This window comes from Mandrillus leucophaeus, unplaced genomic scaffold (assembly GCF_000951045.1).
Source record: "Mandrillus leucophaeus isolate KB7577 unplaced genomic scaffold, Mleu.le_1.0 Scaffold39, whole genome shotgun sequence".
Classification (NCBI taxonomy): Eukaryota; Metazoa; Chordata; class Mammalia; order Primates; family Cercopithecidae; genus Mandrillus; species Mandrillus leucophaeus.
Window position 1 is genome coordinate 6,322,428 of NW_012104142.1, and position 16,964 is coordinate 6,339,391.

Below are 16,964 nucleotides of genomic sequence, written 5' to 3' on the forward strand. Positions count from 1 at the left end.
AAAATAAAACTGTGTATATTTGTTCATTTTTGTGTTTTATGTATCATTTTCATTTTGTTTTTACTTTTTTTTCGAGAGTGAATTTTGTAAAACTTCCAGAGTAGAGTAAGTTAGGGCCATTAGAGTAGCCCTGGAGAATGAGACTTACAGTGGCAATGATTATCATACCTTGACAACTTGGGAAGGACCATGGGATGTGGAAAATATAAAGGACATTGGTTCACATTTGAACAAAGTAGAAGGAATTATTAGAAAAGCACCTAACAAGGGTGCTGATCTCTCCCCATCTGAGGTCTTCTTTCTTCTTTTCATCTAATTTTAAGCACTGATCGGTGAATTATTTCTCATTATTCTACATAAACAGGTATCTAAACTTATAAAAATTGGTTATCTTGTCTTTTAGTGCCTTTTTATTAATATAAGTTATTTGGTTTTTAAATTGTTTTGCCAATGAATGAAGGAAGTCCTATCAAAAGATACACATTTTACTTATCTTAAGGCTAACAGCCACCACGTCCAGCCTAGCAAACATTTTTTTTTAATGAAAGTCCAAGTAGTATGGTCTCTGTTAAGCTACTCTACTTCAACTCTGTCTGTGGTAGCATAAAAACAACCTTAGATAATATGGAAACAAATAGCATTTGCTGTGTTCCAATAAGACTTTATTTATAAAAACAGGTGGCAGGATGAATTTGTCCTATAGGCTGTAGGTTGCTGATCCTAGCATAATATATTGATTATACATTATGGTAGAGCCCTCTGTTGGTTGGAAAGAGAGGATGAGGGAAAAAAAAGTAAAGATGTATTAACTATGCAGAACTTTCTAGTTGGTAAGACAAAAAGCAAGAAAATTACAGTAATATAGAATATGTAAAATAAAGGAGGATTCAGAACTGAGTAGGTAATTCTTCAGAGGGTGTCAAATGTAGATTATGGTAAAGTAGAATGCTTATGGTTTAGTACATCAAGAACTATATCCTTCATAAAATAAAATGTAGCTGGACATAGTGGCTACATCTTAGCCACCATAGTTTTACATGTACATGTTTGGTACAGGCTCATGGTGGCATGTAAATCCAATATTTTGGGAGGCCGAGGCAAGTGGATCACCTGAGATCAGGAGTTAAAGACCAGCCTGGCCAACATGGCGAAACCCCATCTCTACTGAAAATACAAAAATTAGCCGGGTGTGGTGGCATGTGTCTGCAGTCCCACCTTCTAGGGAGACTGGGGCATGAGAATCACTTGAACCGGGGAGACAGAGGTTGCATTGAGCTGAGAGCATGTCACTGCACTCCAGCCTGGGCAACAGAGTGAGACCCTGTCTAAAAAAAAAAAAATGTGTAAAGAACAAGGTAAGACACATTTAATATATCTGATCAATTGGTCTTGTCTTTGGCCTGATACATTTTTTTAAACTAATAAATGATTACAGACTCATTGAATATGCCAGGATCTTTCAGCATCTATACTTTAAAACGGATCCACACTGAACTTCTGCGGGATGTAATGGAGTAAGAGTGGCCAGATTTATCCTCCCTTCTCAAACAATGCAAAAACCAGACAAGGTATATAACACAAGAGTTTTTAGACATTGGACAATACTGGGCAGTGATCCCTGAGAGAAAATGAGTGAGGCATCCCTACAATTTCCATAGCATTCTGCCTAGATAGCTTCCAGTCTGCAGTCTGCAGGAAGGAGATCCAAAGCAGAACCTAGTGGCCCAACTGAGTGGAGACAAAGTCAAGGTGGCTAGAATGTGCATAAGACAGTGCCAGAGAAGACAGAGCTTCACAGAGATAGAGCACACACACTGGATATCTGCAGAGGGCTCCCCCTTGATTTTTAAGCCGAGTACTGACCCGCATAAGTATGCTAGGAAACTACTCAGGGACAGGGATAAAACCACTGGAAAGGAATAAGCAGAACATTTCCTGAACTCAGATAAGATTAATAATAGTTTACAGCCCCAATAATCACAGTGGAAAAGCCTCTAATAAATTGGACATCTTTTTTAGTACTCAAAAGAATATTACATCAGTTGGAGACAAGATTAGCTCTAGATTAAGAGCTGCTCTCATCTCACCTAGCAAAGCTTATAAATAAGCTTGTAAAGAATCAAGTTGTTTTTGAGTAACCAACTGAATTTCAGAATAAACCTCAAAAATATATAATGAGAAACAAATTATTTGAGATGGTTTGGCTGTGTCCCCATCCACATCTCACCTTGAATTCCCACATGTTGTGGGAGGGACCCAGTGGGAGGTAATTGAATCATGGGGACAAGTCTTTCCCGTGCTGTTCTCATGATAGTGTATAAGTCTCATGAGATCTGATGGTTTTGAAAAGAGGAGTTCCTGGCCAGGCACGGTGGCTCACACCTGTAATCCCAGCACTTTGGGAGTCCGAGGCAGGTGGATCACTTGAGGTCAGGAATTCAAAACCAGCCTGACCAACATGGTGAAACCCCATCTCTATTAAAGATACAAAATTGGCCAGGCATGGTGGTGCACGCCTGTAATTCCAGCTACTTGAGAGGCTGAGACAGGAGAATTGTTTGAACACAGAAGGCAGAGATTGCAGTGGGCTGAGATCACGCCATTGTACTTCAGCCTGGGCAACGAGAGCAAAACTCCATCTAAAAAAAAAAAAAGGAGTGCACAAGCTCTCTCTCTTTGCCTGCTGCCATCCACGAAAGATGTGACGTGCTCCTCTTTGCCTTCCACCATCACTGTGAGGCTTCCCCAGCCACGTGGAACTGTAAGTCCAAATAAACCTCTTTCTTTTGTAAATTACCCAGTGTTGGATATGTCTTTATCAGCAGCATGAAAATGGACTAATAGAATATTCAGCATCCAAAACAAAATTCATAATATCTGTCATCCAATCAAAAATTACCTTTCATTCCCTGAGAAAGGCATTGTTAAAAAGTAAATAAGTAAGCCAAGCACAATGACAAATGCTTGTAGTTTCTAGCTACTTAAGAGGCGGAAACAAGAGGATAGCTTGAGCCCAGGATTTTGAGGCCAGCCTGTGCAACATAGCAAGACCGTGTCTCAGTCAATCAATAATAAATACACACATACACATGTATGTGTATATAACCATTCATGCAAAGAAGCAGGAAAATACAACCCATAATGAGAAATATTAATAGAAATGGATTCAGAGATGATACAGATATTAGGATTTGTTGACAAAGATATTAAAACAGCATTTCTAAATATATTCTGTATTTCAAGAAGGTAAATAAAAACATGATCCTATTAAAGAGTGATGTGGGAAATGTAAAAAAGACCTAATTTCTAGAAATAAAAAATACCATGTCTGAGGTGAAAAGTACACTGGATAAGATGTGGCACTGCAGAAGAAAAGATTAAGGATCTTGAAGACAGCAATAGAAACTATTCAAAATGAAACACCTAGAGGGAAAAAAAGACTAGAAAAACAAGCAGTGTAGCTGTGAGCTGTGGGACAACTTTACGTGATCAAATATATAGAGACTAGGGATGGGGCAGGTGACAGAAAAAATATTTGAAGACATAAGGGCTGAAATTTTCCCAAATTTGATAATAATTGTAAACCCACAGATCCAAAAAGCTCAACAAACCAAAAGCAGAAGAAACACCGAAAAGCTACACCAAGGCACATAATCAAATTGCTTAAGATCAGTAATAAAGAAAAAAACCTTAAAGTGGCTGGGTTTCTAAAACAACAACAACAACAACAACAAACATTACATACAGAGAAACAAAGATAAGAATAGCAGCAGTCTCCTCAACAGAAACAATGCAAGCTAGATCTTGGAACACAGAAGGAAAGAGATTATTAACCCAGAATTCTAGATCCAGTGAAAATACCTTTCAAAAACAAAAGCAGAATACTTTTTCAGATGTGCAAAACCTGAAAGAGTTCATCAGCAGGAGACCATTCAGAAAGCCTCAGATCTAAATGCTGCCTATAACAATTACCTGCTGTATGGTCTTGGACATACTTGAATCTCTCTGAACCTTCAAATTTTCATCTGTAAGATAAAAGTAATGCTAATTTTTAGGGGTTTTGTGAGAATCAAATAATAGAAAGGAAAAGAATTGACATTTGTTGAATGTCTTATTTATGCGAACTACATATTATCTCATTAAAAATGGAAATAACCTGTCTGGGCAACATGGCAAAACCCTGTCTCTACAAAAAAAATACAAAAATTAGCTGAGCATGGTGGTGCATACCTGTAGTGCCCCAACTATTTGGGAGGCTGAGGTGTGAGGAACACCTGAGCCTGGGAGGTTGAGGCTGGAATAAGCCATGATCCTGCCACTGTATTCCAGCCTGGGCAACAGAGTGAGACCCAATCTCAAAAAATAAAAATAAAAATGGAAATAAAATTCCCAATAATAGGGCTACTCTCCTAACATTTTTCTTATCCTAGCCTCTTTCTTCTTGTTCTTTAATACCAAAAACTTGGGTTGTTACTTAGAGTCTAAGTAACTCATCTGTCTTACATTTTGATGAAGCACTTTTTCGTAACTTAATTTGTTCTTTAGTTACCAGATAAAGTATGCTTAAAAGTGGGAATGAACAACTCTCCTTGCTAGAATAGACAAGTCAGTTAATAAATCACTTTGTGAAACAGTTAAGTTTCTTGTAAACTAAACTCTTTTTTTTTTGCCTGTGTTTTGGCTGCTTAATGTTTTTTTCAGTTATGTTTATTGAGGTGTAATTTATATACTGTCTATCTAATTTTTATTATAAACCTATTGGATAGAGGCAGGAGTGTCTTTATAGTTATACATTGCCCCATAGAGTTTTTGGCACTCAATAAAATGTTAAATAATATTTTTATTCAGCATTCTGTAGACGGGAAGCATATGGTAATAAATGTCAGAGCACAGGTTGAAAATCTCCAAAAAGTTATATGATATATTCCTTGGAAAAGCTAGTAGAGATACTTTTGTGAATGAAATTTCTTTTAAAAGGGGTTCCCAGACTCACATTTTATGCAACAATTTTCTCCAACCTTCAGTTACTTTATTTACAAATTAAAATTTTTCCTTATCAGAAATAATGCATAAGTTAAAATAGTATAATACTAATGTGGTATCATTAGAAAGTATATAAATCATTTGATAGATAACATAAAGTAAAGGTAACTCATAGTTTGAAGGACAGCATGAGAAAATATTTAGAGGCTTTAGCAATATAAATCTTTATGTTATGATATATTGTATGAAAAGAAATACACAGTGGATAGTTCTTTATTGTTAAATTTCAGCATGACTTAGAGTTATGTCACTGCTACAGCTGTTGCAGACATTCTAGTGGTAGGAGACTTTGACTCAGTATTGTTTTTCTCACCTGAGGATTCTAGCACTACTTAATACTCATATTTTAGTGTCAGAAACACAATCATTGCTTCAGAATAACAGAAGACATCGTGAATTGAAACTTAAATTTCATGCAAAGATAATATCTCCTGGTTAATTTGTGTTGAAGAAATGGTTGACCACAATCAGGTATACAAAGCCATTGAGATAGCATATATCTAAATTTTCTTTCCAGAATTTGCTTACCCTCTCATCTGCCAACCACACTTGCTTTGAAGTTTCGGTTTTTGTTGTTTTGAAGAGATGGGGTCTTGCTATGTTGCCCAGGCATGTCTCAAATTCCTGGACACAAGCAATCCTCCCACCTCAGCCTTCCAAAATGTTGGGATTACAGGCATGAGCCACTGCACCTGGCCACTTTGAAGATTTTATTAATGTAATTTGAATGTGAAATTATCTGAATTTTTCTTGTTAACCTCATATATAAAATGTGGGATAGGGAATCCAGGCACTGCTCACTTAGCTTGGTGCCTCTGGCTCTCATAAGACTTTTAATAAAGGTGTCAACCAGGTTTGTAGTCATCTCGCTGTTCAGCTAGGGGAGGATCTTCTTCCAAGCCCACTCGTATCTGATCACAGACTTCAGATCCTCACTGATTATTGATCATGTACCTCTCCATAGTCCTTACAACATTGCAATTTATTTCTCCTGGAGTGAGGGCTCAGAGAGAGAAGGCATGTTATCAAGAAGATGAGTAAAACATACCATCACTTTTGTCATATATTTGTTAAAGCAAGTCATTAGGTCTAGAGCACATTCAAGGGGAGGAGAATGTAGAAGGATTTGAATACCAGGTTCAAGGATCATTGGCAACCATTTTGAAGACTGCCTTCTACACATATAATCCACAGATAGGACAGATCATTAAATGTACTCTAGGTGCTCTGACACTCTCTTGTTTATCCTGAGATCTTAACAAGTACTTGAATTCAATAGGCAAAATGATTTCAGTTTCACATAAAGTATTTCATTTATTCCTAACAACAATGCAACGAAATAGGTATTGTTAACCCCAATTTTATTGATGAAGAAATTGATATACTGAATGACTAGCTCAAGATTACATAGCAAATAATCTGTAAAACTGGGACCTTAGTGTAAGCCTTTTGATTCTAGATCCTGTACTCTTTCCATTGGCTATGATTGCCTCCTGACCAGTACTATGTTGCGCTTAAAGCCATTCAAAGAGAATATTATACCTCTAAATTTATATACAATTATATGAATTTTTATTATACAGAGATTTTTATACAGAGAGAGAGAGAGAAAGAGAGACAGACACCCCCCCGTCTTAAACTCTCACCTATACCACTCCATTTAGGAGTTATAGTATTACTGAGTCAAAGTCTAATATCATAAGGCCTGCAACAGCTGTAGCAATGACACAACTGTACACAGATGCTGGCAGCCTAAAACTACACTTAGGAGGTAAATGTTTGTTGCATGGAGAGATGAACAAGCAAAGTAAAAAAACAGACCTAGTCTGGTGGCTCCATTTCCCCTTGGCTTGTCAATATACAGAAATCATTGTGTTTCTATATTGTTTGTGTTTCAACAATTGGAATTGCAGTGAGTATGGGCAAGTTATGGTTTTAGTTTAATACTGATTATAGATAATTCTACTTTATAAGTAAGAACTTGTGTTATCAGACGAAATGCAGAGAAAGTTTTCTCCTCCATAGTTGTCTTTCATATACACAAACATGCACTTGAGTTTTTTTCCTTTCCTGTGTAATCTCAGGATTGTGCTTTTTAATAGTGGCTTGCTAATCCCTTTAGCTCTTAATGTAAGTATTCCATAGTTTTCATTAACCTGATTAACATAGTTTTTCCCTAACCTCCATTCAAAAACTATATTTGGTTGTTGTTTTACCAGCACCCTTTTACCCTGGTTGCTGAAGCAGCAAGCCTACTGCAAAACCTAAGTGGTGTGGTATAGATGAGAGTCTAAGACTTTAATTATGTGTCATTTTATTCACAACACTCAATTCCAGGAAGGAAGAAATGGCTCTGTTGTTGTAAAGGACATATTATGTGAGTATCATTCATTGTAAACCAAAAATGATACTGTATTATAGCATAGACAACAATGAGAACTGATTCTGAAAATGTGACCTGACTGAGAAACTGAATAATAGTGAAAGTTATCAAAATGGAAAAAAAGTATTAATGTGAAATCCATCCTTCTTAGAAATACTCTTTCCTGGCCTGTTTAGTTTTGCTTTTGTTGCTTGTCATGCATGAATGAAAGTGCTATACTCTCAGGGGAGCAGGAAAGCCTCTGTGTCGGTTGTTTATTTCCTTAATCCCTCCTCCTTTGTGATTTTTGATGTCAGATCTAAAATGGAAAGCCTGTAAATATAATGATTATCACATGGATAATCACCTGCATTAGGAACCGCCCTGCTTTTCTATTCTAACCCGAGCTGTTCTCCACATGTCACATCCACTCTGTGGTTGGATTTTAACCTGACTGCTTCATTAGATTTGTGAAACTCAGTACAAGGCGCCCTGGGGCAGCACAGATGGGGACTTGCTTGTTTTCTTTTCTCACTTTTACTGCCAAGGCACACTAAAAAGTCCTTTTCAATTTAGTGCCATCAGTTCACTTGGAATTACCTCTGATATTTGGAACCTGTCTTACTCTTCTGCCCACCATCTATGCCTATTCTTTCTTGCTTACTTTCTGACCTCATGACTTTTCTTTCTGCCTCTGCATGTCATGAATCTGACAACTAAAATTCTGCTTAAAATTCTTACTGGGTCAAACTGTTCCCTCGTGTTGTTTTGTTTGTTTTGCTGACAGGGAAAAATAAATGTTGTTCCCTCATTGTATCTACAAACACCTTCAGATCAGAGGTTAGCTGTGGGAAAGTCTGCAGTGATATGAGCCAGCTGCCTTCTCTAATGGAGTGACTTGGGGCACCAGTCCAAGATCAAAGGAAGGTGGGAGGAAGTCAGAAGATAAGATCATTTTAAGCCACAGAACAACAAGCTTAGCTTTTCTGGTGATAGGGTACAGCTCAGCAAACCTGTGTGAGGGGGCACTAAGACAGAAAATTGAGTTGACTTTTCTTAAGTACATCTTTCCTCAGTCAGAAATATGTTGCTGCTTGAAATAGTTTACAGACATGGAAGTGTCCTAGGGCCTGGTTTCCTTAAAAGATAATAATTTGACATTTATATATGTGTCTTCTTGCAATTAGTCAGCTCCATACCATAACAGATCACAGTTAATTTTTAAAAATAATTTTTTTGGGCTGGGCACAGTAACTCACACCTGTAATCCCAGCACTTTGGGAGGCCAAGGCAGGCGGATCACCTGAGGTCAGGAGTTCGAGACCAGCCTGACCAACATGGTGAAACCCCGTCTCTGCTAAAATTACAAAATTAGCTAGGCATGGTGGGTAGTCCCAGCTACTCGGGAGGCTGAGGCAGGAGAATCGCTTTAACCCAGGAGACGGAGGTTGCAGTGAGCCAAGATCGTACCACTGCACTACAGCCAGGGCTACCAGAGCAAAAGTCCGTCTCAAAAAAAAAAAAAAATATATATATATATATATATATATATACACACACACACACACACACACACATAATTTTTTACAGTTAATTTATTTGTATGAGCAAAACTGGACATTAAAAAAATTTTACTATATGTGAATTTTGAGTGTTTATGGCTTAGTGCAATTTTAGTCCTACAGATTCTTCCTTTGAACTTTGTCTTACAGTCCCCTGGGGTTCTCTCATGTCTCTGATGAAGTTCCATATAAATAAGTGGTTCTAGTATAGCTTTTTTGTTGTCTTTTTCATGTAAGAATTTGCTTGGTTCAGAGTGACAGCTTGGGAAGCACTACATCAATAGCTTCTGAACCTTATCCTATTCCTTGATATCGCAGCCAGCAAATGTTATTGACTATGTGATGTACAAAGCTCTAACCTTGCTTGCACAAATTGACCAGTTGTCAAGATCAATATTTATTTGCTTATTTTTGTCTACATGAACTAAGGCTAACTTGGTCAGGCTTATGTTTCTCTAGTAAATAGCGTAAGGAGTTGTACTTTCAGCTTAACACTTTCTGTTGACTTCAGTGTTTAGCTGTAATCATACATTTTGACCTTTCTAAATCCTCAAAATGGTTCTCTAACCTATAGGTTATTAGTACATTGGACCATAGGTGCATACATGTATTTTTTTCCCAATGTCTTCCCAAATTTCTGCTGAAGACACTGACTATACTTTCTGCCTTACATGGCTTGATGCTGCAGTCGTTTTAGTTGAGTTGGATCTGCTCACTACTCAGGCTCAAATCCCATCCTTCTATTAATATCTCTTGGCAAAGATAATTTTGGAAGAATGTAAGTTAAGATGTAGAGACTCTTGACAGTTGTCTGCAGTTTTTTTTTTTTTTTCAAGAGGGAAGTAGAGTTGAAAAGTAATATTGCCTCCCTTTTCTATCAGTCCCAAAATTAAAGTATATGCACAAAGAGTAAAGAAAAGGAAAGAATTTCATTACACATATGTATTTTTGTCATTCAGTAACCTGTTATAAGAGCCTTAGGGTATATAATAATCATCAGATGGTGTCCTTGAGATATTTAAAGTCTAGAAGAACTTTGTGTACTAAAATTTTTTAACCATATGTATTTTTAATGCTCAACTATTGTTACCCTGTCATCTTATATTAAAGAGGATTTTTGGACTGTTTATTATTAAAAAATTCAAACAAAAAAGGAGACATTGAACCCCTACATAGCACATACACCTAGATTTAACACTTGTTAACATTTTGCCACTTTTGCTTCACTTTAATTTTTGTCTGCAGTATTCTAAAATAAATTACATATATCATGACATTTCATTCCTAAATACCTCAGGATTCATCTTAAGAATTAAGGACTTTTAAAATCAACCTGATAATTCCTAATATTATCTAATTTCCATTTCAGATTCAGATTTCTCCCCTTGTCCCAAAAATATCATTTGTAGCTAGTTTGTATAAACCAATTAAGGTTTATACATTGTTCTTGGTCATTTTCCCTTTTCTACTTTATCATTACATTGACTTGTTAAAAACATTAAGCTAGTTGTCCTGCAGAATATCCTACCCTAGAAATCTTTTCAATTGCTTTTTCTGTATATACTTTAACTTGTATCCTCTGTATTTCTTATAGGCTGCAAGTTACTGGACTAAGGTTTTGATTAATTCATGTTTAAGTATTTAAGTCAGAATACTTTATAGGTGATGCTGTGAACTTCACACTGCATCATAACAGAAGGCAAAGAATATTTGGTGATCCCACTATTAGTGATGATAAGTGATAGCATCGATCACTGGGTTAAAGTGATGACAGCTTGATCCTTCCATTATAAAGTTATGCTTTGCTCCCGTGACCAGCATAAAATCTGAGATACTTTGATTCCATGGAAATACCCAGTTCTCTATCATCCTTTTTACCCAATGAATTTAACATCTACTGAGGATCCTTGCCTGCGTAAGTTTCATTATGAGGATTGCAAAAAGATGATTTTTCTGAATTTATACATTTATTAGCAGGCATTCTTCTCTACATAAGAGCTTTTTGAGAGGTATTGTTTTAATTAAAAACACAACCACCAGCGTATTCCTTGGATTGTCTTTCTTTGCTGAGGTCAGAACACCTGAACTCACTGTGGCAGCTACAGTAAAAACATGTACTACATCTTCTTTATTCCAACTTGTGAAGTGTGTTGACATTAGGCTGCCTTTTTATTATTATTATTATTCCAAGGGAAAAAAGAAATCTTTATTGCTGTAAGAATAAAAATTGAACTATGTGGGTATATTGAGATAATTGTATAAAAAAGAAGACTGAATGAGTTTCAAAAAATGGATTATTTCTTCATTACCGAGCACTTTATAATTAACTGTTCTTTTTTTTTTTATTTCAGGAAGCTGCCACTTTTGCTAGAGAGCAAGGCTTTGAGGTGAGTTAACCCACAATTGCACACTAAACAGATCCTAAAGGTTTTTTCTAGCTGATAATGAAGTTCTTTTGGACAGTGATTGATGTGCTATTATACTCTCAGAGCCTCGCAGCAGTTGCCATGGAAACTTGGCAGTCGTCATGGTTTCTTTGTTCTGCCAGCACAGTGTTATGACGCACTCTGCTAGGTCTGCACCCAACATCGCCTACAGATGTTATTTATTGAATTTTGAAAAGCCTCTTGGGAAGCCAAGAGGTTGGGCACGGTTTCAAGCTGCCTCTGCAGATACGGGGCCTGTCAGTTTGTTCAGTTAAAAAGCTACCTCATTAGCTGCATTACATTTCATAAGGATTCACTGCTAAAGCAGTGGTGGAACAAGACCAAATAATGAAATATAATGTCATTTAAATAATTTCAGCCCCATCACATGTAGATTATCATTATGCAAATTAATTTCTAAAAGGTTGTACTTAACAGTTGTTAGGAACTGATTAATTTAAATCCTGCTTTTATAAACTTACTGTTTGAACCTATCTTTTCTTCTCTCTCCCTCTTTTTTTCTGGGGAGAGGGAGGTAGCATAAAATATACACACATTTTCTGAAATAAAATATCAATAATTGGATTTAATGTCTAGGTCCTAATTCTGTTTTCCTGATACAAGTATTATCCTGTCAAGATTCAAAACTCCATGTGGTCGTTGTTGGCAAAATTGAGATAACCATGTTTTTTATCTGTATAATACCCCTCTTCCAACTGATTGTTAGAAAACACTGACTAATATGAACCCAGGTTAACTGACAGAGAATTAACTAAGTTGGAGTCTTTTATGACTATGATATTTATTGAGTGAACTACGTAGAATGCTGTGTTCTTACAGCAACTTAAAATGTTTCAGGGTAGTAATTTTTAAAAATTTAATCTAACCACAGCCGAAATGTAGGAACTTTCTTTTTATTTGCTTATTCAGTATTGTCTATCAAGTAGGGAAGAGGTGAGTGGTGATTGGATAGTATTGGTAAGGACTAGTAAGCTCACTTTGAACTCTAGAGAAAGATATTATGTGAGTTTGTGAAACTCTTGTTTAAATGTAGTAACGGCAGATTATCAAGCAACAAAGTAATACATGTGCATGTTATTCATGTCATCAGACTTGACAAACCAGACATAGAGCCTCCCCTTCATAGAGGAAGGCAAGGAACATGTGATACAGATACTCCATTTGAAAGATCCTATAAAAGAACTACTCCAGAATAGGAAAACCTTGCTTCTCAGTATTCAATTATTAGGAACTGTGATAGTTTCTTACAAGTTTGCTCTTTTGTGCTTTACCATATTATAGTAAATCTAGGGTTAAGTCACATACAGAAAAAGGATTTCCAAGTGGTGAGGTTTTTTCTAATTTAAGTTTCACGTTTTAATTTCCCAAAATGGTAATTATATGTAGAACAAAATGTAATCACGGGAATATTCAATTAAAAAGTCAAATGTTTTGATCATAAGAATATAAATAAAACTTTTCAGGAGTTTTTTAAAGTTTTATTTATTTTAAGTTTTAATATTTAAAAAATTATATTATATGTTGATACATCAGAATTCCCCATAGAAAAAAACTTTCAGAATATACATTTGTATCCTGTCAGTTTACTGTATTACCATAAAAAAATGTATTTTTGGTTCTATAAAATAACCAATTTTGTAGATACTTAGAAATATAACTTGTGTAACAAATAATCATGATCCTGTAGTGTCTACATAGCAGTTTTTAAAAAATAGTTTATTAAGCCTGATTAATACTTTTATTTCCCCCTTGAGCTACTTGCTTTTCATATGCCTGGTTTACATTCAGTCATAGAAACAAACTACTTTTTCTATTTTCTACTAACTAGCACTGTATTAACCTTTCCATTAGTTCTTACTTACTGATTCTAGAATTGTTTTTGCCATAAATCTGCCATAATTGATTACAGCATATAAGCAAAATGATAATGATTATAATCACATACCTTATTACCTCCTGACATAGCAAAACTGCTCTGTCAGTGATATTGACAGTGATATGTTAGATTCAATAAAGCACATAATGTCTTGATGTGTCTCTTCATAGATTCCCAAAACCATCACAAGCATTGCAGAATATATTTGAACCATGAGCAGGGTACCCTCAAATAGGTATTTTTAATGAAATGTAATCCATGTATGGAACACTATCTAGAGAAATTCAATGATTTTATAATGTCACTGAAGTTTCCTAGGCCATTAGACAGAAATGGGAAAGCATAGGTTTGAAACGTGGTATTCTTAAGGAATAAAACAAAAGTAAATCACTTTATCTTAATAGTTTTCTGTGTGAAAATGCATTAATACTCTTGGCTAGTATGACAAACTGGACAAAAATCTACAGTTTATCCCTCCTAACTTTAATTTTGACTCTAAATTTGGAGCATGAATGAGAAGAAAGAAGTGAAAAGATTAAAAGAAAGGAAAGGTGAGTGTTTTTTCCTTCCATCAGTGCCGTTGTCCTACCCTCATTTTCTACTATAAATCCCAATCAGTTCCAAAAGCCACTGAGTATTGCCACTAGTGATCTGGCTGCTGACAGACCAATCCAAGTGCATCTTAAAATAACCAGTGTTTATTCATCAGGAAATATTCTCACTGGCATTGTTTTTATTTATTTATTTATTATTATTCTGGTTAGCTTCTCTGCAAATTTTAAATAATCTTTATTTTTAAAAAAATCTTTAAACTGAATTGGGTAATTTTCAGTTAGAAGCAGCAGCTTAGGAGGGCACTGGAGAATGAGATAAAAACTGGAGCTGGGCAGAACACAAAGCAGAAGAGAGAGGATTTTATATATATATATATATATATATAGGTGATGGAAAATTGCATAGTGCCTGATTTAAATGACAGACCTGCTAAGAATTTAAAATGACAATTCTTGGGGTAAAAAGTTTTATAAGGCCTTTTATTATTCTAGAAAATCAGTTCAGACTGGAGTGTGTTTTTAAATCTAGCTTTTCTTGAGCTGAACTGAACTGATTAATGTTCGTATTTTTAGAACATAAATAAAAATAAGGTGTTCAAAAGCATGTTTCATTATAAAACCTTTTTTAAACTATTGGAAATTGATTTTAAAAAAAAAACACCTCAAAACCTAAATATATATATATGTTCTCTGTATTTTCATTGTGTCTGCAACTAAGTAAATGCCAAATGATGAGAATTCATACCTTCTCTATTGGATTATTTATTTCATTTTACCCCAAGTAACAAATTTTCTTTTTTTTTTTTATTTTAGATCTCTAAGAATAATACTTCTGCCCACAGGGGAAACAATGCAATCCTTTTCCCTTTTTTCACTTCTTCCATAACCCCTGACTACCCAGAAGATCTTAGACTTGTAGTCTTTCTCTGACCAGTGAGGATTCTTTCATCTCACACTGCTGAAAGAGAAAAGTATGGAATTGTGCTATCCAATATAGCATCTACTAGCCACATGTGGCTATTTAAATTAGGATTAATTAAAATTAAATAAAATTTAAAATTCATCGCTTTTCGGCCTTTTGGCTAAGATCAAGTGTAAAATTTTAAATTCAGTCCTTCAGTCATACTAGGCACATATTGAGTACTCTATAGACTATGTAGCTAGTGACTACTTTATTGGTTAATGCAGGATAGAACATATACATCATCACAGAAAGTTTCATTGATTAGCATGGGTAGAAAGTCTACAGAGAATGTATTCAGGCGGTGTTGATTACCAAAGAATTACCTTAGGTGATTTTTAGGTTCCTGTGTTCTTCACAAATATAAATAATGCAATGAATGATCACCCAGAGTTTCAGAGTTTCTGAAAATAAGAGCCTAAATCAGGCGCTGCTGGCTAAGAGAGTGTAGTGTTTTTTTGTAGGTGCCTGAACCCGAAAAGAGGACAATTTTAGCAGTTCAGTTAAGGGAAAGCGATAAGCTAGTACCATACCACTTTGATAGACCCCAAGACAAGGTGGAAGTGACCAGAGAGTGTACCATGAAAGAGAATGTGGGAAGGGTTCCTATTTTAGGTATGATGGCTATGGAATGGCCCTAAAAATATGAATATCTAGCAATGACAAAAAAAAAAAAAGCAAGACAAACAGCAAAACAAATTTCAAACAGAAGGAACAGGACTATAAAAGCCTCTGAACGAGAGAGTACTTAATGTACTAAGTACTCCAGGAACTGACAGAAGGCCAGTGTGACTGGAATGGAGTGAGTGGGGAGGGAATATGAGATCAAGCTGGCACTGACACATCATATAAACAGCATAACTATTAAAGGAGTTTCTATTTGGAAAACAAAACAAAATGGTACGGCTAGATGACTCAATGTGTGGAAACACTATAACTGGTTTTCTACAGAACTAGGTAGACTGTGACAGGATTGCTTAACCTTTGTATAATCAGCTGGTTAAAAATAGAATGAAGATTTTTCTTTATCCAGCCTATCATTGATGGGCATTTGGGTTGGTTCCAAGTCTTTGCTATTGTGAATAGTGCTGCAATAAACATATGTGGGCATGTGTCTTTATATTAGAAAGATTTATAATCCTATGGGTATATACCCAGTAATGGGATTGCTGAATCAAATGGTATTTCTTGTTCTAGATCCTTGAGGAATCCAGTTCATGCTCTTTGCACGGACATGGATGAAGCTAGAAACCATCATTCTCAGCAAACTAACACAGGAACAGAAAACCAAACACCACATGTTCTCACTCATAAGTGGGAATTGAACAATGAGAACACATGGACACAGGGAGGGCAGCGTCATACACTGGGGTCTGTCGGGGGGTGGAGGGTTAGAAGAGGGATATCATTAGGAGAAATAACTAATGTAGATGACAGGTTGATGGCTGCAGCAAACCACCATGGCACGTGTATACCTCTGTAACAAACCTGCACATTCTGTACATGTGTCCCAGAAATTAAAGTATGATTTAAAAAAAAAATTTCTAGTAATAGTAACACTACTAGTAATTAAAATGAAATGTAGTTCTACCAAAATAATAAAGTTGTGTGTAACAGAAAAAATAAAAAAAAAAGAAATTAAAATGCTACATTGGCAAATACCTATTTCATATAAAACAAGGCGGTAAAGAAGGGATAGAACATATTTTTTAAAATATGACATATGGAAAACAAATAGCTAATGGCAGATATTAATTCAACTATATTAATAATGTTAATCTGGAGTAAATAATATGATAAAAAGGCAGACATTCTCAGACTGGATAAAAAAACTAAGGTCTAACTATATGCTGTCTAAAAGAGATGTATCTTCAATTCAAAGATACAAGTAGGTTAAAAAAAAAAAAAGAATGAAGAGAGTATGTTCTTTGACTTGGAATACAATGTGATCACCAATGACAATAAAAGCATAATTCTACATTTATAAAATGCTTCACAGTTTATAAAACCTTTCCCAACATATCATTAATACATTCATACTTGCACAAACCTTGAGAGAGAGATAACAACAGATTTAAAAAAATAGGCTATATGGCCGGGCGTGGTGGCTCCCACGCCTGTAACCCCAGCACTTTGGGAGGCCAAGGTGGGTGGATCAC

The 16,964-nt window shown here is 35.6% G+C and overlaps 1 protein-coding gene across 4 annotated transcripts in view; it reads left to right on the forward strand.

The window, feature by feature from the left end:
• ADK (adenosine kinase) overlaps positions 1-16,964 on the forward strand; it is a 636,511-nt gene that overhangs the window by 487,011 nt on the left and 132,536 nt on the right. For all 4 annotated transcript variants that reach the window (XM_011991173.1, XM_011991170.1, XM_011991171.1 and 1 more), the window contains one exon: positions 11,319-11,354. In XM_011991173.1, coding sequence (XP_011846563.1) covers positions 11,319-11,354 — 36 coding nt within the window. The remainder of the gene's footprint in view (positions 1-11,318; positions 11,355-16,964) is intronic.